This window comes from Impatiens glandulifera, chromosome 7 (genome assembly GCF_907164915.1).
Source record: "Impatiens glandulifera chromosome 7, dImpGla2.1, whole genome shotgun sequence".
Classification (NCBI taxonomy): Eukaryota; Viridiplantae; Streptophyta; class Magnoliopsida; order Ericales; family Balsaminaceae; genus Impatiens; species Impatiens glandulifera.
The window spans coordinates 29,469,011-29,493,537 of NC_061868.1; the positions used below are offsets into that span (position 1 = coordinate 29,469,011).

At 30.7% G+C, this 24,527-nt stretch overlaps 1 protein-coding gene and 1 pseudogene across 1 annotated transcript; both read left to right on the top strand.

Moving 5' to 3' along the window:
- Positions 1 to 10,809: 10,809 nt before the first annotated feature.
- LOC124909702 (lignin-forming anionic peroxidase-like) lies at positions 10,810 to 11,316 on the top strand. Its single transcript, XM_047450355.1, has 2 exons — positions 10,810 to 11,025; positions 11,113 to 11,316. Exons 1-2 carry the CDS (start codon positions 10,810 to 10,812, stop codon positions 11,314 to 11,316), a joined length of 420 nt encoding a protein of 139 aa, XP_047306311.1.
- Positions 11,317 to 11,372: 56 nt separating this feature from the next.
- Positions 11,373 to 11,963, top strand: LOC124910354 (annotated as a pseudogene).
- Positions 11,964 to 24,527: the final 12,564 nt, after the last annotated feature.

Here is a 24,527-nt window from a genome sequence, read left to right on the forward strand (position 1 = left end):
TTATAAATTTAATCTAGGAGGTGGATGTTAAGGAAATACTTAAGATATCTCCTTACTCTCAAGTAAACTTCGACGATAACTTCAACGATTTAGGGTTTGATTCAAGTATTATTACAGTTTCGATTTCTTCACTCATAAACTATTCAAACTACTTAATCTAAAATTAGAATTTTAAACTAAGATTAGTGTTTTAAGCTAGTTTGAAATAATAGAAATATTATATTTGAGTACCCACATATACCCTGCAAAAACTAAAAACTTAGTAGTTATTTACTTCTTTGTGAATGTTAGAAACAATGTACCAAAATTTGTTAGAGTCCAACTGATCAAATGAAAGTTATAAAATAATTAAGAGTACTTTTAGAATTTAAAAGTACATAGAGATATATATAATTGTTAATTTGATGGAGTTCAATATTATTAATTAGATTTTTTATTTAAAATAATAATTAATCTTTTAAAAAACTATAAAATTTGCCGACATAATATAATAATTGCAACTATTGATAAATAGTTATTTTATTTATTTATTTATTTTGACCAATAGCGACAATATAGTTTTATTGTCGCCAAATTTTGTCGTTATTGAATCATTTTTACTAGTGTTGAAGACGAGACTAGACGGTGGCACAAATTATCGATTGTAGGTGTGATTCATTTGTCGTAGCAGGTTCTATCGGTTGGCAGTCTTGATTTCTCTGTCATATGCGTCTAGCCAAGAACACAAACTACACTAAAATTTCAAAATCTAACTAGATACAAATGTTAATTTATACATTTTTCACAGCAATATAACAACAAATTTACATTGTAACCCCACAGATCTATCTCCCATTCCATAGCTTAGCACGTGTTGCGGTGAGGCAAACACGTGGCAATATGGAGGGACTATCGCGGGGAGGCTCGAAGTTCGATGTGTTTCAACCTTGGTTTACGTGTCAGACATCTTTTTAAATGAAATATTTAGTTTTTAATTTTTTTTGATAATACCTAGAGCGGAAGAAATTAATTAGGTAAAAAATATTTAATCATTTGTTCAAATTTAAATAATCTTGGACGCTAAATAACAATTTCACCTGAACCCAGTTTAAAATAATCAAACATAACTAATTAAAAAAATTATTGATTTGAAAATTAGAGTCACCAAGAGATTTTATGAAAATCAATAAAATGATACGTGTATAAACGTATTTAGACTAGAGTTTCTGAAAAGGGGTGGTTCGTTGTCTATTTACGCTTGGGAAAAGGCTTTCGCGCTATGTCCTTCGTGCCCGCCTAAGTACGGTTTCGAAAATTCTTCTAAAATAAACAAAGCCTAGCTTTTATAAATCTAATTATAAATTTATTACCTTTAACTAGTAGTCCCCTAAGTAAGGATGAGTTTTAAATAATTGTACAAAATTATTTAAAAGGGGTGTGTACCTATTGCGCTGGTGTTCAGATTTAACAGAACCTAAAAATGTCAAAGGAGAATGTTATAATTTAAAAATAAATTCCAAATGGGGCCTTATCCAAAATATTGGTTTAGGAAACATCCCGAATATATTAAAAAAAATTATTTTTGACCTTTTGGGATTATTTGAAAATGGGTTCGGGTTCCAAAATTACAAAAATAATTTTGAATTTTGAAAAGTGGAACCAAACCGGCCTTAGGAACAGATCCCTAGGGCATGGGTTCGGTTTGGCCGATCTAGGCTGGATCGAGCTCGGTCAAGATCAGGGTGGTCTAGACTAGGGTTCGGTCACATGGGTCAAGGGACTAGAGAGCTCGATCCTAGGCTCGGGAGGCTCGGTCCCAAACTCAGGTGGCTCAATCGAAGACTAGGGAGGCTCGGTCCCAAGTCAAGTCTGTCGGTCTAGGTGCTCAGTCCTAGGGTTAGGTAGCTATCGGCCTTAGGTCTAGGGTTAGGGTTTGGTTTACCGGTCCTAGATTAAGTGAGGGCTAGGTTCTAGGGTTAGAAACATCGGTCCTAGGATAAGTGAGGACTCAGTCATAAAGTTAGAAACATAGGTCCTAGGTTTAGGGTTAGGGTCAAGTTTACCGGTCCTAGGTTAAGTGATGGCTCGATCCTAAGGTTAGAAACATCGATCCTAGGCTAATTGAGGGCTCGGTCTTAGTGTTAGAAAACTCTATCCTGGTCCTCGGTCCTAGCTGAAGAACACCATTCCTAGTCCTCGGTCCTAGCTAAAGAACATCGGTCCTATGTGCGTTTTCTCGGTCCTGGGTTTTGACCTAGGGTTTGTTTTCTCGGTCCCCGCTGAAAAATAGGCCCTAGGATCACCAATCATATGCTAAAACCTTAGAACCGAGTGTTCTTATTTTGGTCCAAAATTTCAGAAGTCCATAACATTTGATTGGGATCATGAAAACATGATTTGTAAGATATAGTAAGTTCATATGATCATGAAGAACAAAGCCCTAACACCAATCACGATTTTGAAGTCCTTACGAGGATAAATTTTAAAACACCATTTCTAGGTTAAATTGGGCCATTTCAAGATCTAATTTTTGTTCCATTAGCTTTGAAATGATAAATATAGTTGAACACAACCAAAATAAGAACATCATAACATTATTAAAATAGTTTTTTAAGAATGAATCAAAATCCAAAAAATTTCAAAAACTCAATTTGATCAAACATGATCAAATTGATGAAACGGTTACTTGGAATTCATATTAACATGTTAACAAACATGTATAACAACTAATTGAATCAGCAAAATCGGAATAAAACCAAGAACACAAAATTTCAAAATTTCAATTTTTAAGCATTATTTTTAGAAATTTCAATTTGATCAAACATTTTCAAAACGTGATTACAGTTTCTTGAGTTTCATTTTAACATGTTAACTAACATGTATAGCAACTAATTGAACCAAAAAAACCGGATTAAACTCAAGAACATTAGATTTTAAAAAATCCAATTTTCAAATTTTAGTTTCCAAAATTTTGATTCAAATTGATTTAATCTGATTTCTTTCAACAGAAAGCTCATACAAGATATGTATAATAATTCTTAACAAAGAAATCACACAATAAATCTCAAGCATAAACAAAATTCGATCAAAAAAGAAAATTTTGAAGAAATTTAAATTTTACAATCACAGATCATGATACAAATTATATGAAAGCATACCAACAGCTAGAGAACACTCCTGGGATGTGTTAGAAGCTATTCAAAGGCCTGGATCGAGACTTGGATCGTCGGAACAGGTTTTGACAAAAACCAGCTCACCGTAATCTTCAAAGCTTGGATTCAGGCGATGATATTGGGTGATTGTTCGATGATTGTTTGATGGTTTGGTAGTGGAAGGGTGAGGGAGTATTTATATTGCCCTAAGGTTGATCAGGGAGGGGTAATTGAAGTTGGATTTGCCTTTCTCCGATCTTATCCCTAAATAATGGTAGCCTTATCTACGGTAGGATAAGGCTGGAGGATAAGGGGAAAACATAGGCGCTGATGAGGGGGAGTCGTGACCAAAATTTGGAGCGATAAGGATGCTCGTAGCATGAGTTAGAGCTTCTAGAAGAATCGCGCCAACGAGGTCGCAATTCCGGCGAGCCCTACGTCCCAGCGAATAGGACGCTTGAAACAACGTTGTTTCAGCTAATAGTGTCCACATTCCATTCGCGGTTAGTGGTATTGACTAATGGGGTTAGTCCATCCCGTTAGTTAATTCGGTGTGGCGGATTGCGCTCTTGATCCGTTGTATCGGGGGTCTGGTGCGTTTTGGGTTGTTGGATGAGATCTGAGCGCTCGTCTGATGGTCTAGAATCCTGCTACAAAGATTAGAAATAACTTCTACTACATAGGATCATTAAATTTTATTTTTATTTAAAAGATTTATTAAAATCGATTTTTAATTTCTTTTAAATTCATTTCTTCACCAAAAATTTCAAAAAAAAATATTTATTGAATCATAATAAAAATTATGATCAAATTTTTTTTGAGTAGTTTTGGGAATTTCGGTGTATTTTATTTAATTGGTTTAAATCATGAATTAAACATAAATCATGATTAAATCACAATTAAATATTTTCACCCTCTTTTTCGTCTAATTTGGGTAAAATAAATACAAAATATTTCCTCAAATTATTGTTGGAATTTAAATAATTTTCTTAATTAGGGTTTAATTATCACAATACTTAACCTTTAATTAGGTTTTAATTCATTTTTCAAATTATTTTGAATATTAAAATTCAAAATATTATTAGAAATAATAATAATATTATTTGAAAATAGGGTAAGTCAAATTTTCATTCTTACAGAATGCCCAACTCGAACCAAGTTTGAATAAAACAAACTTACGTTTTGAAAAACATGGGTTCGAGGTTTGACCATAAAAAATTGTACCCTAACCTATAGTGAGGTAGAAGGATAAAACTTGGATGGCATCGGATGCTGGTGAGGATACATAACAATGACTCATGGTTGGGGATATCACGTGATCTTCCTTTGTATGTTGTCTTCTATCGGGGATAAACTAACACAATAGTCTTATCATGCGCTGGGAAGATGATAGGATGCTGTTGAGAATGAGTCATGGCAATGACTCATTCTTTTCTTTGTTGAATCTTGTTAAGGATAGACTTTTTTTTTGGAGGGGGGGAAACGGTTTAACACCATTTCATTAAAAGGTCCAAAAGTGGGAGGGGTCAATAATCAAAACTAGACAAACCCTAGTTTTGATTGTAAGATGACAAACAAAAGACCCAAAAGTTTTTCTTAATGGTGGCAGTCAAATCACATTACAAACACAGATTATAATGAACAAAGACTACAATCTAACTATCTCAACCTATGTTGTCTCCATATCTGCCTTTTAACCATATTGCCTTCTTCCACATCCCATTCTTCTTGCGTTCTTCATAAATGGAGATTGAATTGAAGCTGATGATGATATTTGTCTACTGTTATTGTTTAATCTTCCTCTATATGAACTCGTACTAACATAATAAAATGTATTCTTCTTCAGGATTTCAGGGTTTTTGTCACTACTTTTCTCAATTTCAGTTTTACATGTTTGAGAATCAACAATCTTGATTTCCTCTGTATTTTTCTTCTCTGTTGTATCTTTGATTTCATCTTCTGCCTCTTCATCTTCATTGTCTTTAGGTTTATCTTCTTCAGTATCCCCTTATTTCATCAGTTTCATTCATTTCTTCATTATTTGATTCTACCTTACTTTCTTCCTCTACTTTATTATTTTCTTCCTTCTCCAATTCTTCCTTGATTTCTTCCTCTGTATTTTTTCTTTACTTTCCCAATATGCTCTTTGGTTCTTGATTAATCTGTTTCATTTTTCTGCTTTTTTCTTCTTGGCCTTTTAGGATTTTATGCTTTTTCTCAACTGTTTTTTCACATTTAATTCTAGCATGTTGAAAAGTATCACAGAAAACACACCAGTCTGGCCTCCATTCATATGAGATTTCCATGATTGTAGACTTTCCTTTCCTGTCAACTACTGTCACGTTCTTTGGCAGCATACTTTGAGGATGCACTTCAATGCTTATTATAGCAAAGGTAAGTTGTTCTCCTCCTTCTGTAGTTGGGTCCATGTATAATGGTTTTCCCAATAAACTTGCAAAGTGACTTAAAGCTTCTGCATTGTACATGTGTGCTAGAATGTTCCAAAGCTTAAACCATATTTGGACTGTTTCTTTTTGTTTGCTTAGCAGGTTTAATTTTTCAGACTATCTCTCCAGCTTCATACAATTTGATCCAATATAAGTATGCCCATATTTCAGAATATCATCCAAGTTTGATTCCTTCTTGAACTACAGAAAATAGAGATCATATATATTTGTAGAAATCTTAATTAGTCCCTTCTGCTCCCATTGTTTCATTAAGGCTTCCTTGGTGACTGAGAATGATACTCTATTCTTCCCTATGTAGTTTCCAACCACTACATTTTCCCATTCTTTAACACATTTCTCTTCCACTTCAGTTGGCAGTTTAAATTCAAAAGAAGAATTGAGTACCTCCACTTTTGTTTTAACACTGCCCAAGTAGATTTTCCCTTTAAAAGCATGATCCTCTATTTTCTTTCATGTGTTATTTTTCCAGACCTCGTTTACTCTCCAACTGGAATTCTCCTGATAGTATAGGTCTTAGATTTAGGGGACTTCATCAGCTCCCTCATTGTTTCAACTAACCAGTTTACTATCTTTTCATAATCTTCCTTCTATAGTAAGTTTCAGTCCTTAAGATAGTGTACATTCAATTGGACGGTTCTTTGTTGCATTTTTTCTTTGTTGAGCACAATCTCTCATTTCTTTGCGTGCATCAGGAGCTTTGTGATTTGATTTTTCAGTCCAAAGAGATTTGCTCTTTCATTGTAATCAACCTTCCAAATTCCTTCTTTCTTCCCCTGATTTCTTGCTACTTTTTTTTCAGAATTTTTATCAGCAATTGGTTCCTGACCTTTATTGTATTCCTGTTTTTCCTAGAAAATTTCTTCAGGAATCCTATCAATTTCAATTTCAGCTGCCTCCATTAAACCTTCCATCAAAAATTCTTTGACTTCCTTATTCTTATTGCTTTTCTATCTTCCCATTTTAATGAAGAATAAGAAACAACAACAACAAAACAGAGCAATTATAAAACAGGTTACACCAGAAACTCTAGCTATTGAATAACATGGTAAAACAGAAACCCTAACTTTCAAATCAAGTTTTGCAGCTGAATAAACGACCAAGTTATTAGAGTTATCGTGTCGTTTGTGTCGTTTGTGCCGATTGTGCTGATCGTGCCGATCGTGCCTAAAACGACCCAAAGCGACTAGCAACCGCGAACACCACAATTGAACCGCGACCTTAATATCTTGTCGATCGTGTCGATCATTCCGTTTGTGCCAATTGTGTCGTTCGTGTCGATCGTGTCCGTTGAGGATAGACTATTACAATAGTCTTACCATGATAAAGAGTAAACATGACTCCAATTGGGGATGAATTATCATAATAATCCTATCATAACAATGAACGATGGTGCCCATCAGCATATAGGGCTCATCTGGGAAGTGAAAAAGAATTCTTTGTGGGGAAGAGTCTCATGCCATCAAGACTACCTATCAAAAAGTAGGACTCTATTGAGGAATGCTCTCCTGGGAATAAAATCCTACGGGGATAGAGATAAAACTCTCGGGATAGTGATAATAATCATACCACATCTATCAATAGATGGAATCACTACTAGAGATTAGTAATTATAATGACTCTCGAGAATGCTTGTAATGAGATATGACTTACTATAGGAGATGATATCCACAACTAGGACTTTTTCTAGGGAATGAAGAGAATTCTCTAAATTTGGGGAGTTAATGAAAAACAGAATAACATGTCAATTATTTCTCTAAATTGGTCGAGGCAGCATCCTACAAGGTTCTGAAATCTACTTAGGTGGTAAAGTTCATATGTGTCAACATCATCACAAGATATGGAGGATCTCATGACTTTATTTCAGATAACGGAAGACACTTTCAGGAAAATGTTTTATCCTTACTCAAAGAGCTCAGGATACTAATTATTCTTACAGTCCTAATCATGCATAAGGTTTGCGCGTTATTTATAGAATTATAAGAACAATTATTTAAATGTTGTTACATGTTGTTGATGATAACTTATGAGGAAAATACTTGAAGAACATCATTCATTTAAAGACATTATAGTTCAAACATAAATCCTAAACAAATCTTTAATCAAATGTTTTTTTTGTGGAAACATCCTAAAATATTTTAAAAGCATTTTCTAATTTTTCGAGAGTTTTAGAAAATAGACAAAAGCTCCAAAATTACAAAAATAATTTTTTATTTTGAAACTAGGAACCAAACAAGCCTTAGGACCGGTGTCCTAGGCCTTGGGGTTGTTTTCATTGGTCGGGGTCCGGGACCCTCGGTCAGACCCATCGGTCCGAGCTAAGAAGCCTCAATCGAGGTGCTAAGAACTCTTAATCCTTGGATGAGATTATCGGTCGGGGTGTAAAAACTACCGGTCCTGGGTTATCTATGGGATAACTCTATCGGTCATAGGTTTTACCCCTTGGTCCTAGGTGGAAGCTATCGGTTCTAGGTTTGGGAGTTCTCGGTCCTAGGTCTGACCTCTCGGTTGGATGTAAAAATCATCGGTCGAACCTCTCCATCAGTCGGACCTACCGGTTCTCAAGGAATATCATATAGAGTTCCACTTCTTGATAGGTAGTCTTGATGGCATGAGACTCTTCCCCACAAAGAGTTCTTTTTCACTTCCCAGATGAGCCCTATATGCTGATGGGCACCATCGGTCATTGTTATGATAGGATTATTATGATAATTCATCCCCAATTGGAGTCATATTTACTCCTCATCATGGTATAAATATACATAAAGAAATGGTTGAGAGAGCGAATTTAGGTGAAGGAATGACGGTAATATGCTAACACGCAATCTGATTGGTTGAAAAAATAAAATAATTTATCTCTTTTATCTTTTTTTACACTTTTTACTTTTTTTTAACTAATAAGGTGATGACACGTCATTTTCTCTCATTCTCTTACCCAAATTCTCTCCTTCTATCACTTCTCATAATATTACATATATCCGAAAAAGATTTTGGCCAGCAATTAAATACATAAATTCATGTACAAGGTATTGGATTTCAAATTTTGTTTTATTTGTTAAGACAAAATATTGAGACATTATATAATTTCTAATATTACTATTTAAAATTACTACATATAGAGTTATTTAATTACCACCTCCTTTCTCTTTTATTATAATTCTTTAAAAAAAATGAAATATTAATTATTAAAAATATTTTATTATTATTAAATTTTGTTAGCCAACTTTCAATTAATTTCATTATTTTCAGTTATAGAAATCATTTTAATTTATAATTATATATATATATATATATATATATTATAATTATTAATATATATTAAATTTTGTAACACAATATATTATAAAGTTGTTATATGTATATATATATTAATAAATGTATTTTATATATATAACTAGTTTTTTAAATAATTAATATAACTGAAAATAAATTAATTAAAAGTTGACTAATAAATAATAATAATAATAATAAATATATATTTAAATTTAATAATTAATGTGTCAATTTTATTAATTTTTTATAGAGAAATATAACTAATTTTTTAAATATTTTTCTATGAATAGTAAATTTTTAAGTATATATTATAAATAAATGATAAATTAAATTTAAATAATTAATAGATAAAAGAAAAAAGAGAAATATAATATTTATTTAAAATTAAATAATAAATAATAACTAGTTTAATATCACTAAATGTAAAAATTTTAAAAAAAAAGTTCACTTAAAGTATGTACTTATACAACTAGCTCATTTAGACTTATGTACTAATAAAAGGTCATCTCTTTAATAATCATAATTAATTTTTATTTTTAAATTTATATATTTATTAATTAAATATTAATATATTTTATCTCTCCTTCTTTTACATTAATTAAACCAGATAATTTATTCCATTATTAAATTTGTTTTTATTTTTATATTAATTTTTTTTTATTTCATCCAGTTTTTTATTTCTCATAAATCCTAAATTCTTATTTTAAAAAAAACTTTAACAATTTATTTATAAATTTTATATTTTACTATAATATTTTTTTTATTATTTAATTTAATATGAACAAAAATAAAATTAATAATTTTTTATTCATAACTTATAATAATATTATAGTAATAGTAATTAACATTGTTTTGTCTAATATTTTATTATTATTATTTTGGTGATTAATGAATGAATTTTTATTATTATTTAAATATTAATTAATTTATTTTTATGTTAAATAATTTTTATTATTGAAAATATAATTATTGAGACTAAACAATTTTAAAATAATTAATAATTAATGTTAATATAAGAAAAAAAATAAAATAAATAAAAAAAATAAAATTAAAATAATTAATAACGAATGGCCATATATATATATATATAATAAAATTAAAATAATTAATAATAAATACTCATATAAAAATAAAAAAATATTTATGAAAAGGATAAAAGGAAAGAATTCATTTATTAATGAAAGATAATGAGAGAAAAATATATTAATATTTAATTAATAAATATATAAATTAAAAAATGAAAAATAATTATACTTTATTAAAAGATGCTAAATGAATCAATTTTTGATAATATGCATGTTTAAATGAACCTTTATTAGTGCATACGTTCAAAACTTTTTTCTAATTTTGAATACTACAAGTCTATATATATTTGATACGTTAAAATGAGTTAGTTATATAAGTTTATTTATTTATTTATTTATTTTATAATTTTAAAAAGTTAATTTAAAAAATAATATATAATTTTTTTGTTATGAAAACGTATAAAAAAATATTAGATGTATATAGACCCAATTTATATAAGCATGATGATTTGGAACCCATTTAATTAATTAAAGGTTGAATTTTGAATGAATCAAATTAAGCTCTGTGGGCATGGCAAACAAAATTGACAATTCCTAGAGTTGACCTTTAACAGGCATCAAAACAAAACAAAATAGACAAACTCTTTGTTATCTTTTAATATAAGGCAGGCATTCAAAACAGGATTTGATCATGTTTAACTTGCATTTCACGCGGCCACCCAGCTTGGAATTGGTTTTTAGAAACCCACCAACCCAACTCTTCTCCTTATAAATTGAGTATTATCTTTCAAACTCTCTCATCAATCATCCCTTTTCTAAGTCCATCACATCTCTTCCTATCTTTCATTTCAAGGAATTCCTCTTATCTACAAAACAAGAAAAGGGAAAAATCATCTTGTTAATTACTTGATTGCAATGGCTTCACCCACCCCTCCCAATCCCATGCTTGTTTCCATCTTGTTCTTTATATCCTTATTTATAGTGAGCAACTCCTTGACTACTACCTTTTATGATAGTACGTGCCCAAATGCTCTTAGTACCATCCGAACATCCATCAGGCAAGCTGTATCTCGTGAGCGTCGCATGGCAGCGTCCCTTATTCGCCTACATTTTCACGATTGTTTTGTACAGGTAATTTCCCATGAATATGAATTATTTAACATTAGTTATATGTTGTCCGCCGCATTGTAAATATAACTTCCATATGGGTATATACAGGGATGTGATGCTTCTGTCTTACTCGACGAAAACACAACCCCCACGAGTGAGAGAAACGCAATACAAAACAAAAATTCTGCTAGGGGATTCAATGTTATTGATGCGGCCAAGGCTCAAGTCGAGCAAATTTGTCCTGGAATTGTTTCGTGTGCAGATATACTTGCAGTAGCTGCGAGAGATGCTTCAGTTGCAGTGAGTCTATAATTCAAACCTTTGCTTGTGAATATTTTGAGATAACTTGTTAATCAGAATGATTGTTAATGAATCAGGTGGGTGGTCCAACATGGAAGGTAAAACTTGGAAGAAGAGACTCCACCACTGCAAATTTAGCCGAAGCTATAAGAGATCTTCCATTATTTACAAGCACCCTACGTGAACATATTGAAAACTTCGACAAGAAAGGTCTCAATGAAAGAGATATGGTGGCCTTATCCGGTTCGCACACCATTGGACAAGCCCAATGTGTCACTTTTCGAGACAGAATATAAAATGGAACAAACATTGATGATAATTTTGCAAGAACTCGACAACGTCGATGTCCTAACAACCAACAAGAGGGCAACGGGAATTTGGCACCACTTGATTTAGTCACACCTAATTCTTTTGACAACAACTACTTCAAGAATTTAATTCAAAGAAAAGGTCTTCTCCAATCCGATCAGATATTGTTTAGCGGTGGTTCTACCGATAACATTGTGACAGAATATAGTCGCAACCCTGCAAAATTTAGTGTTGATTTTGCATCAGCTATGGTGAAGATGGGAGACATCAAACCAACCACAGGACAAAATGGGATCATTAGAAGGGTGTGCAGCAACTTGAATTAAGCCTTGAACACTACAATTAATAGTTTTCGTGTTGCTATTCTTTTATTCATTATTGTTTCTTATGTTTGCAATGTTAATGTCATTTATTTATATAACACTTTCTCTGTTGTTAATAAAATCAATTGTATTTTATATTTGCACTAAGGCTTCATTTGTTTATTAAATGGAAACATATTATTGTAGTAGATTAATGATTATTTGGGGTATGAAATAGGGATTTGTCATGGATCAACTACTAGTGTGAGGGCAATCCTTGATGCAATAGCATGTGAAGAAACGAAAATCGCCACTGGTAAAGCCCTCATTCTTGCACACACCACTGCAGTTCTTGTTGAAGCACAGCCCATAGTATAACTGACTTTTCGACACACAACTCCTTAGCGACCCAAACATGGTCATCTTGTTCGACGTCCCCTCAGCCACTGTCCAATACAATAATATTAATGATAATTATAGGAATATTGAGACAGTGACACAACAAATATTACTAACCATTAATTTCTATGATAGGAATAACCATGACTATAATACATGCACGACATGATCAGATTCTTTGAATGTGCCATTTTCAGCTCCAACCGACCGACAGATCGAGAGAGATGAACTCTAATGGATTTAGTTTGCTCACCCAGTTTATCAACTTGATATATATATATATATATATATATATATATATATATATATATATATATACTCTAAACATAGGATAGGTCTTTTGGTATACAAAGTAATATGGATGTAGATACCATATCCTATTAACTCTTTTTCACATGTTCAACCATCAACAGATAGATGTATGGTAAGAGTTAAAAAATTTGCCACGGAGGTCATCAGTTAAGGTTGAAGTCGATCATATATAAATAATATTGGGTTCTTGTAGACATACAAGTTTTCAATGGATCATGATCGAATGATCTATGTACTTGTCAACAGATAATGTTTAGTGTCTATCGAGAGATAGGATTTGAATGAATCATGTACGAATGATCTCGGGTTTTTGTCGATAAAAAAGATTTTTAACGGATCATGTACAAATGATCTCTGTACTTGTCAACCGACAAGGTTTAGTACATATTGAGAGATAGGGTTTTGATACCTATTAACAAATAGAAGTCTAAACGGAATCGTGTACGAACGATTTCTCGTACTTATCGACATATAGGATTTTGAATGAATCATGTACGAATGATCTCGGAATCTTATCGACATTCAATACTTTTAACAAATCATGTACAAATGATCTCTGCACTTATTAGCAAACAAGGTTTAGTATTTATTGAGAGATAGAGTTTTGATACTCTAGAGGTCTAAACGGAATCATGTATCATGAACAATTACCAACCATTCATGTACTTGTTATATTTATCCACTTATATGAACTTATTTTTTTACTTTTTTTTAATTTCATTCACTCTATTCACTCTCTTTTTCATATTTTTATTAGAAGATGTTCATCAATTGGTCATCAACATTAAAATTTCAAACATTTTATATAACATCCAAATAACAATATATTTATACTATATATCTCATTTATTTATATATATATAAATACTGTTGGACAAAGAAAAAAATTAATAATCTTAAAATCCCAGAAGACACAAAAAGATTAATAATTCAAATTTTACAAAATTCAGAATCTAAAGAATCTGATTCAGATTAAATGATTAGTGATTCTGAAATAGATAATCTAGATAATGAAAACATTTCTGAATTAAGCTCAGAAGACTTTGAATGTGAGCCTTGCCGATCAGGATTAAATTGTCCTAAATTAGAAACAAAAAACCTAGATCGAGATCAAAATATTGACAAATCAGAATTATATGGAATCATATCTCAATTTTCAGATATGAAAGTTAATGTTTTAACATCAAATCATGCTTTCGAATTATTAAAAACTATTAAAGACCCAGAATTAAGAATGCAGATCATAAATCAGTTTAATTCTGAAGAATGAACTTCATCCTCTAAAGAAGAAGAGGCAGAAGAAAAGAGATTAAATCATAATAAATCATACACTATGAGTGAAGTAATGAACCAACTTAGACACAAGATTCAAAACAAAGAAGAGAATACAACTCTCACAAATCTTTATAAAGAAATTAATAATTTAAAAAAAGAAATTAAGATATTAAAAAGGAATAATATTATACAAGAATCCAGAATAACTAAGCTAGTGGATAAACCTCACGAAAATAATGAATATAATGACAACAAAACATAAATTGAAGAAAATATCTTCTCAGAAAATTTTTTATCCACAATAGAAATGGTTAAATCCCAAAAATGGCACATAAAAATATCTCTCCTAATAGATAATCATTATACAAGGTCATTTACTGCCATTGTTGATAGCAGAGCAGATTTAAATTTTATTCAAGAAGGACTAATCCCTACTAGGTATTTTCATAAAACTAACCATACCTTGTGGCATGCATGTGGAGATAAACTCCAAATCCAATATAAGTTTCCAAACTCCAAATGTACTGATAATAAGTGAATTCCTCAAAGTTTTATACATGCTAAAGATATATCAAATCAGGTCATACTTGGAACCCCATTTTTAAACACCATCTACCCTATTAAGATGATTGATAATAAAGGTATTACAGGAACTTTCCAGAAACATGATATTTTTTTAGAATTTATTGTGGAGCCACTTACTAAAATGTTACATAGTATATATGATAATATCAAAGCAAAACAAGATCAAATATACTTTCCAAAACAATAAATAAGTCTTATAACAATAGATGAACAACTAGAAAATTCTAAATTACAAGAAAAAATAGCTCTGTTAAAAGACCAACTTTCAATAGATATTTGTAATGAACATCCTAATGCATTCTGGGATAGAAAGAAATATATAGTTTCACTACCTTATGAGGAATCTTTTAATGAAAAGAATATTCCTACAAAGGCAAGACCTTGCCAAATGAATTCAGAATATCTAGAATTATGTAAAAAGGAGATAGATGCGTTATTACAGAAGGGGTTAATAAGTCCATCACAATCACCCTGGTCATGTACGACTTTCTATGTAAATAAACATTCAAAAATCGAAAGAGACGTGTCAAGGTTAGTAATAAACTACAAACCCTCAACAAGGTATTAAAATGGATTAGGCATCCAATTCCTAATAAAAAGGATCTATTAGATAGGCTATATGATAGTTTAATATTCTCAAAGTTTGACTTAAAATCATGATATTGGCAAATTCAAATTGAAAATTTTGACAGATATAAAACAGCATTCAATGTTCCTATAGGACATTATGAATGGAATGTGATGCCATTTGGATTAAAAAATGCTCCATCCTAATTTCAAAAAATTATGAATAATATCTTCAATCCTTATAGAACATTTATAATTGTTTACATTGATGATATATTAGTCTATTCAAAAATAATTCAAACCCATTTTAAACATTTAAATATGTTCAAGACAATAATAACTCAAAATGGATTAGTAATTTCTAAACCAAAAATAGATCTTTTCAAAACAAGAATAAGGTTTTTAGGTCATATCATTGAAAAGGGAAATATTACTCCTATTAATAGAAACATAGAATTTGTAGAAAAATTCCCAAATATAATCACTGATAAAACACAGTTACAAAGATTTTTAGGCAGCCACAATTATCTGGCTCCATACTATAAAAATCTAACAGAAGATACATCAATCTTATATGAAAGGCTGAAGAAAAATCCAAAGCCATGGTCAAACCATCATACAGATGCAATTAAAAGAATTAAAAATAAAGTAAAAGTACTTCCTTGTTTAATGATAAGTAACCCAAATTGGGAAAAGGAATTGAGACTGACGCTTCTGACATAGAATTTGGAGGAATATTAACTCAATTAGATCCAGAAACAAAACAAGTCTATCTTGTCAGATTTCATTCAGGAAAATGGAACAATTCTCAAAAAAATTATGCTACAGTCGTCAAAGAAATTCTTGCAATAGTCAAATGTATTTTAAAATTCCAAGATGATTTATATAATAAAAAATTTATTATACGAACAGACTGCAATGCAGCTAAATTCATGTTCCAAAATGACTTTAAACATAATGTATCAAAACAAATGTTCGCTAGATGGCAAGCTCATTTAGCCCCATTTCATTTTGAAATAACATACAAAAAAGGGATAGATAATAATCTTCCTGATTTCTTGACCCGTAAAATTTTAAATTTACAGGAATGAGCGGAAGGGGTTATGAATCTTTCTATAATAGAGGAAGAGGATCCTCCTCTATCAGAGGAAGAGGTTGGGGCAGAACACCAGAGATCATATCTCAGTATGATAAAACAAAAGTTGATAGCAATGGATCTCTCCCAAAGTACGGACAGTCAAAAGGACAATCCAACGTACGCCAGAATATTGGAAGATGAAGAATCAGAATCTAATAATATCGGATTTATGAGAAATGAATATAAAGAAATTATATTTCTCCTAGAAGAAAAAGACCTCAAATGGAAAAGTGAGCCATGGACAATAATGCAAAGGTATTTGGATAATACATCCATACCATCGAGGACTTATAAGTCCCGAATATTTTACGAACAAATACTTATTCAAAGTGGATCATGTGAAATATCACATTTCTCTGGCGCAAATAAAAAATTTATAATTTCAGCAAAATGATAATAAAAAAGACAATTTTCTTAGAAGATTGGGGAATATCCCCAATGAAAGAAAGAGAATTGTCGTTTAATAAAACAACGACAATCAAATTTAATTATTGGGATTATTGTGATGCCTTCACTAATACACTAAATTATGAGAATAATAAATATAAACATTCCTGGTTCATCAAGGTATGTGCGAATGTCTATAGAGGAGACATCCCCCACTGGTTCATAAACTGGTTTTACTGCTTTGGTCCTAGCCCAAAGGTTTTACCAAAAGAAATCAAGGTCCTATTTGATAAATGGAGCGAGGTATCTCCCCAGCTTCTGAAAAAACAAGAAGCTAATTTATATATTGAAGGAATAGCTTCATGTTTCTTTTTTACAGAATTTTCCATTCCCTAGATTTGGAAATGGATACCTGAATTTGGTTATACCAAAACAGGCATTCCCTGTCTATTTAGATCATCCCATTATAAATTTTGGGATAAAATGATGAGAATAGATTAGGAAACGAATGAGCGATTCGAGAAAGAGACAATGGACCTTCTACACCGGCAAATAAGCATTTATGAAGAAAAACGACAAGTAGCTGAAGCGCCGTCCCCATTTGATTATATCTCAAAAAAATTTCGAATGAGGTTAGAAAACTTATCCAAAGGCCAGATGATATATGCATATATTGAAGAAATAAAGAAAGACTTTATGTCCAAATTCGAAGATGATAATAAATCAACCAAATCAGATTTAACTATGGCATCTAATTAATTATCTACAAGACGCTCAAAGTGATGTCGGAATTGAAGACATTTTCGAAGCAATCAAAGACACTTCGGTTGAAAAAATTTCAAGGAAAGACGTTGGATCATCATCATCCAGCCAGTTCAAGATTTAAAGGGGAAACAAGATCCGTAATGTGCGGAAAAACCAATCCCGGGAATCCCGGGAGGCACTCTTTGCAGAAGAAGGAGACAAGATCCGTAATTTGCGGGAAAAACTTATCCTGGGAATCCCGGGAGTCACTGTTCAATTTTTTAACTTTTGTAAAATGTTTTCCTTTAAATAGCTATTCATTTTCGGTTGGTAGGAGAGGCGAAAACGACCCCTGAAGTCTGTATTGTACTTTCTCTCTATTGTACTCTCTATCTATCACTCTCACTCTCTTGTAATATATTTCAAGTTGGGTCAATAAAAGTTTGAAGGCCAGTGTTCTTAGCCTTCAGTTCCGGGTACGTTTCTATTCTTTCTACGTATTTAATTTCATGCTTTAATGTTAAGCCTAATAGGCTAATCTCGTTAGGTGTTGATCATGTCGGCTAACTACCCTACCTAAAAAAAGAGTAATTAATAAATAATTAAAGTTTATCTTAGAAGTTTGAATGGACATCGCAGATGGATTTGAAGTGCCGATCCCTTTTATAAAATGGTACTTTAATTTTGTGTTCCTGTTTAGTCCTATTTGGCCACTGTTTAGGCACGTTGGACATTGTGGAACTTTAAATTAAAGTTAAGTATTATATGCGGTTGATAGGCATTTCTATATGTCCTAAATTTGTATTGTCCCTCTTCAGACTCTCTTTATGAGCTCTATTTTATTTATTATTTATATACGATCCAAAAAATAATGATATATATATATATAATAAATTATTCTTATACATGGAAGATGTCATGGTCATGGACCTTATGGTCATAGTCATCATCATGTCCATGTTAATTATCAAGATTATGATCACATAGACATTGGAGTAGATTATCATGTCTTATGTGAAGGACAAACCATGGGCGTGGTGGATTGGAGGATATCATCAATCATTTGTGCATTAGTATCTGGACTCTAAGCATCAACGAAAGAATGGCATGGTCATTGAAGAAAATCCTAAAAACAAGAAAAGATGCCTTTCAAATGGTGAAAACCACAATTGGAAATGGAAGAGGGGTACTATTCTGGCATGATCCTTGGCTGGATAATATTCCCATTATATTCAAAGAAGAAATGCAAGGAAACAGAGTTAGAAGAAAATACATCAAGTACTCATTTAGAGACGTATATGAAGGTAGATGTGATTCACTTTTGAGGCGTATTCCAGAAGGTGATAGAATCTTAAACCTAATGAGGCAGAAACAACTCAATGAAAATAATGATGAAATAAGCTGGAAAACAGAAAGCAATGAGAAGTTTATTACAGGAAAGGCATGAGAAATGGTTAGAACAAGAGGACAGGAGGTAGATTGGCATAATGTGGTATGGTCTCCAAAGATTATTCATCGTCACCAATTTATTCTCTGGCTGGTATACAGGAAAAGGTTGACAACAAAAGACAGAATTCGAAAATATATAAACATTCTTGATATCAACTGTGTCCTATCAATACAACAAAAATGACTTTCGGCGACGCTTAAAAAGACTTCGGCCAACCTTTAAAAGCGTCGCTAAAAACATTACCGACACTTATTCTTGCGTCGCCAGAAGCAGGGTGGGCGCAAGTTTTTACCACGCTTATTTAAGCGTCGGTACAAGCGTTGCCGAAAGGCAAAAGTTTTAACAACGCTTATTTAAGCGTTGGCAAAATTAAAAAACGTCGCTAAAAGTCTATTTTATTTTTAAACTATTTTTTTAAAATTTGTTTTTTTCTATTTTCATTTTAGATGTTATTTTTTTATCTCTACTATTATCACATTTGCCCTTCATCTCTCAAGTACCTAATGAACATAACCCTAAACCCTTAGGGTGAACCCATAGTCCAGCACATTATAACCTTAAAAACACTTCATTAACTAATGAACTCTCTCATATTTTATATACCAAAAACTTTTTCTTTTTCTCTGATGTGGGATAAATGTCATATTAACACTTCAGAAACTAATGAACACTCTCATATTTTACTTTTAATTTAATTAAATTTAAATAATATAATTAAATAAAAGACATATATTAATAATACTATAAAAAGTTTAAAAATTATGTTATATAAAAAATATTAATTAAATTTTAGTGTTAACAAAATTTTAAGTCAAATTTAATTTTAAAAAAATTAAAAAATTAAAATAAAATATTTACAAAGTTTAAAAATAAAACTTAAAAATTATTAAAATTAAGAATATTTAAATTATAAGGTTTTAACAAAGTTACAAAGTTGGTATATAAAAAAAATAAAGGTGGTGGTATAGATATAAAGGTTGGCAAAAGTTTTTTTTCTTTTAATTTTTACTCACGCTTAATATGGGTTGGCATATAAGGGTTGCTGAAAGTATGTTTTGTTGTAGTGTATATTCGGGAGTTGAGGAAAGCATAAACCATTTATTTGAGGAATGCTCTTTTGTAATACAAATCTGGAGGATGTATGCTGCAAACATGAACATCATCAACTTTCCAAGAATATGGGAAGAAATCCAAGAGTGGATGAAGAATAAAGCAAAAGGAAGATCCTTCTATGTAAGTATGTTGAAATACTACTTTGGAGCAGTAATCTACAATATCTGGAAAGAAAGAAATTCAAGAACTCACAGTGGAAGAAGTAGAACCGCTGAAAATATTTGGAGAGATATAACTTCAGATGGAAATGCACTCATTCAATCCTGGAGAGGAATCGAAAGGAATGAAGAGAATAAAAAACTCTGCCATATATGGGATATTTCGTTTGAGAAGGTCACAAGTAGAATAAAAGTAAAAACGTTGTAGGCGCTAATTGATTATTGTTATTGTATGTAATTCAATTATTATTTCATTATCAAATCTAGAAATTGTCTAGATCTGATCTTAAACTTTTGTATTTTTTTTCCCTCTTTTGGATTTTTTTAATGAAATGGCACTAAGCTGTTAAAAAAAAAAAAAAAAAAAAAAGACATATATGTTTAATTAATGAAATCATTTTACCATAAATAAATCAAATAAATAAATTCATTCATAAGCAGATGTTAACCCATTTGGAGATATTTAGAGATATAAATGATCTAACCATAAATATCTAAATTTAGGTTTGACTCAATTTTATTTTTAAACATAATCTTCATTAGATCCAATGCAAATGGATTATCTCACAATAATAATATCCTCAAATAAATTTATTATTAATTTCTCTTGAGTTTAAGAACATGTGGTAAATCTTTCCAAAAGTATGACGTCTAAACTCTTATATTAATACAGTCTCAAAGTTCAATAACCATAACAAAATATGATTTTAATTATCTTTATTAAGGTGGCAAATACAAAAATTGTGTTTCTATAGAACATATGAATTAATTACGGCTCAAAATTCAATCCAATGGAAAATGAAGATCTCATATCTAGATGGGCATTTTAATAAATGGAGTAAAATAGTATATCCCCTAAATATAATATGGATAAATGAAGTGGTGTATCAATAAGATTATCTAACTATACAATTGTATACAGTGGCGGACCTACAAGTGGGACTTGGCCTCCCCAACCAGGGTAAAACTTTTTAAGATATTTTATATATATTTGTTTACCAAATAAGGCTTTGTCTTGTTGGTTTTGGAGCGAGGTCAGGTGATCAAACCATGCCTCTCACGTTTCTTTTATAATAACCTCACACTTCTTTTTATAAAAATTTTATACAAACACTATTTTCTAATATTTATAATAAACTAACACTTTCTTTTATAAAAATTAATAAAAAAAACTAATTTATAATTATATTATTCTAATTTTAAATATAATTTTATTAAAATAATTATTATTAATATCTTATTTTATACAAAAAAAATATTTTCTAAGATACAATATTTATAATAATACATAAATTTTAGTTAATATATAAATAAAATTTATTTATATAAGTTAAAATATAAAGAATTATATATAAAATAATGAAAATCTTATAATATTATTAATTATTTTAAAACTACATTTATATTATAATTTATTTATATATATATATATATATATATTATTAATTTTAATATAATTAATAATACAAATTACTTATAAATATAAGGGTAAAATAACAATTTATATAAATATAAGGGTAAAATATTATTTTATATTTCTTAATTTTAAATTAGTTTTAAATTATTTCAACAAATAAATGTATTTGTTAAATTTTATTTAGGGGCTTAGGGTTGTGATACATATTTATTTTTAATTATTTATTTTATGTAGGATATAGAATAATGGAAATGTTCTATAAACGAATTTGTACTTCTACATCACATGACCAGCATGAGTCTTCTCAGTCAATTAATGAGCCTACTAATGAGTCTAATGTTAGTGATCAAATATACATGGTTAGAATATAGCATATCAAAAGATGCATCATTTTGTTTTTGGTGTTATCTTTTCAAGCCTTTAAATGGAGAAAACGTAGATGATACATTTATAGAGGAGAAGGGTACAAAAATTGGAAAAGGGCATTAGAAAGATTCAATCATCATATAAGAACTTCAAATAGTTGTCATAATGAAGCTAGAGTTCAATTTGAATCATTTTAAGATCAAAGACATAACGTGAGAAACGTTTTATTGATATAGAAATAAATTATTGCACCCATTTAACGACAATATTTGATGTAACACACTTTCTATTGAGGCAAGGATTACCTTTTCGAGGACATATGAGGCAAGTAGTTCATTAAATAAAGTTAATTTTCTTGAATTGATTGATTGGTATAGTCAAAGTAATGAAGATATTTTGTCTTCTTTTGTACCGACTCATGGACAAGAATAATTTAGTAATTGTGCTTGTTAGTATTTTTATGTAATTATCGAGTAAAATTTTAACTAAAAAATACATTTATTTGATAGCCAAAAACATGCTACGTTACTATGTATTTGGCCCCCCGAGAAAATATTTCTGGGTCTGCCATTAATTGTATATCATGGCACTTAAATATTTTATTATATAATGTCAAGAAATTGAGTGATCAAAATTTTATGTTGAGTTAGATGAAACGGAACAAAATGAATTAGATATAAGCCGTTCAACGAAAAGTGACTATGTAAAGTGAATCAGATAATAGTACAAATTGAGAAGTTGAACCTATATATGGAAGGTGAAGATTTTTAGAAAATATCATATTTTGATGTTAAATTATATATGTACTGCAAACTAAGTTACAAATTATTTTGAATAATATATATTTTATATTCAAAACATTGTATGCATACATCTTATATTTTGTAGTTGCTTAAAAGTTTGATATTTTCTTACATAATTAAATATAATTAAACTTGATGTAAAAAAATTGAATAATAAATGCAACCATTACTATGATAATGATCAAAATAAGGAATTACCAAAAATATTGCACATATTCACTAACATAGTTAACCTAGAATATGTTTAGGGACGAACCCAGGATTTGAATTAGGGTGGGCTTGAAAAAAAATTATAGTGGGCTTAAAATAATAACGATAAAATTTTGAAAAAAAACAAGTATATAAAAGTAAAATTTTATCATTTTTTAATAACTAGATTAAAAAAACAATGAATTATATTAATTTTTTTTAAGAAATTAAGGGTAATGTCATATTTTTACCGTAAAAAAAAATAAAAAATCTTTTTCTTTTTTTTTCTTTTTTTTCGGGGTGGGCTTCAGCCTACCCGAACCCCTACATAGATTCGTCCTTGAATACGTTGCTAGTTAATTAGGTAAAATTATACTCGAGAGTTGAAAAATAATTACTAAAAATATATTCTGATATACAAATATTACTGCGATAATGATCAAAACAAGGAATTACCAAAAATATTGCACAACTACACTAACAAAATTACTAGAGAGTTGAAAAATAATTATTAAAAATGTCATTTAATATGTAACTATTTATGCTATAATGATCAAAATATGGAATTGCTAGAAATATTGCACATTTGCGCGAATATATAGGTTAGATTAAGTTTAAAAAAGAAAAAGAGGGAATTAAGATTAAAAGGTAAATCATTAAAGTTAAATTAAGAAAAACAATTTAATTGATTAAAATAAACTTAGGATAATAAAAATCAGTACGATATAGTTTTGATGATGCATTGATAAATGAATAAAACTAAGTTCTGCAAATATTTAATGCACAGGTAGAGCTGAAAATGCGTTGGCAGCAGAGTTGAAGAGGCGTTGACAGCTGGGTTGCCAAAAACAGAGTTATCTTCAGCATGCTGGCAACAACCTTGCTTCAACAGCAGAGTTGAAGAAGCGCTGGCAACAACCCCTTGTTAACCAGCAAACTGAAAAAGCGATGGTAGCCGCCTAGCGCTAATAGCAGACTGAAGAAGCACTGACAGCTGCCTAGCGCTAACAGCAGACTGAATAAGCGCTGATAGCTGCCTAACGCTAACAGTAGACTAAATAAGTGTGAACAGCAGTGTTGCGTCAACAGTTATATTGCACTAACAACCGAGTAGCGAACAAAAGTGTTGCGCTAACAACCGAGTAGCGAACGTCAGAGTTGCGTCAACAAATTTGTTGTACTGACAGCAGAGTTGTGTCAACAACTAGATTGTCAACAGTAGTGTTGCGACAACAACTAAGCTACGCAAACAACTGAGTTGCGTCAACAACAGAGTTGCGCCAATAACTGACTTCCTTAACAAGAGAGCTGATCATCAGCAGAGCTCGATATGAGCCATCTTCTACAACAACTTAAGATGCTAAAATTATTTCACTAGCTCGTGCAGTACTATCCAGTACACTACGTTCTACCGAATATTCCGCGTACTGCATTCCCGTAGCCACGATACAACGAATATTATTCTTATGCATACTATCCCGTACACCTGGTGTACAACCATTAGAAAGTTGACATGTATCTATGAATTAGAGTGTTGTAAGTTGAACAAAACGTTGTTTTTTCAACAGTGAGTGATAGTTAGGAGTTCAGAACAGGAACCTGTTAAGACCTGTGATCTGAATGGGTTTGTATAGAGGCTATACAAATCAAATTCTTCTAGTGAAATCCTTCTGTAAACAGAAGAAGGGTGACGTAGGAGTTTTATCTCC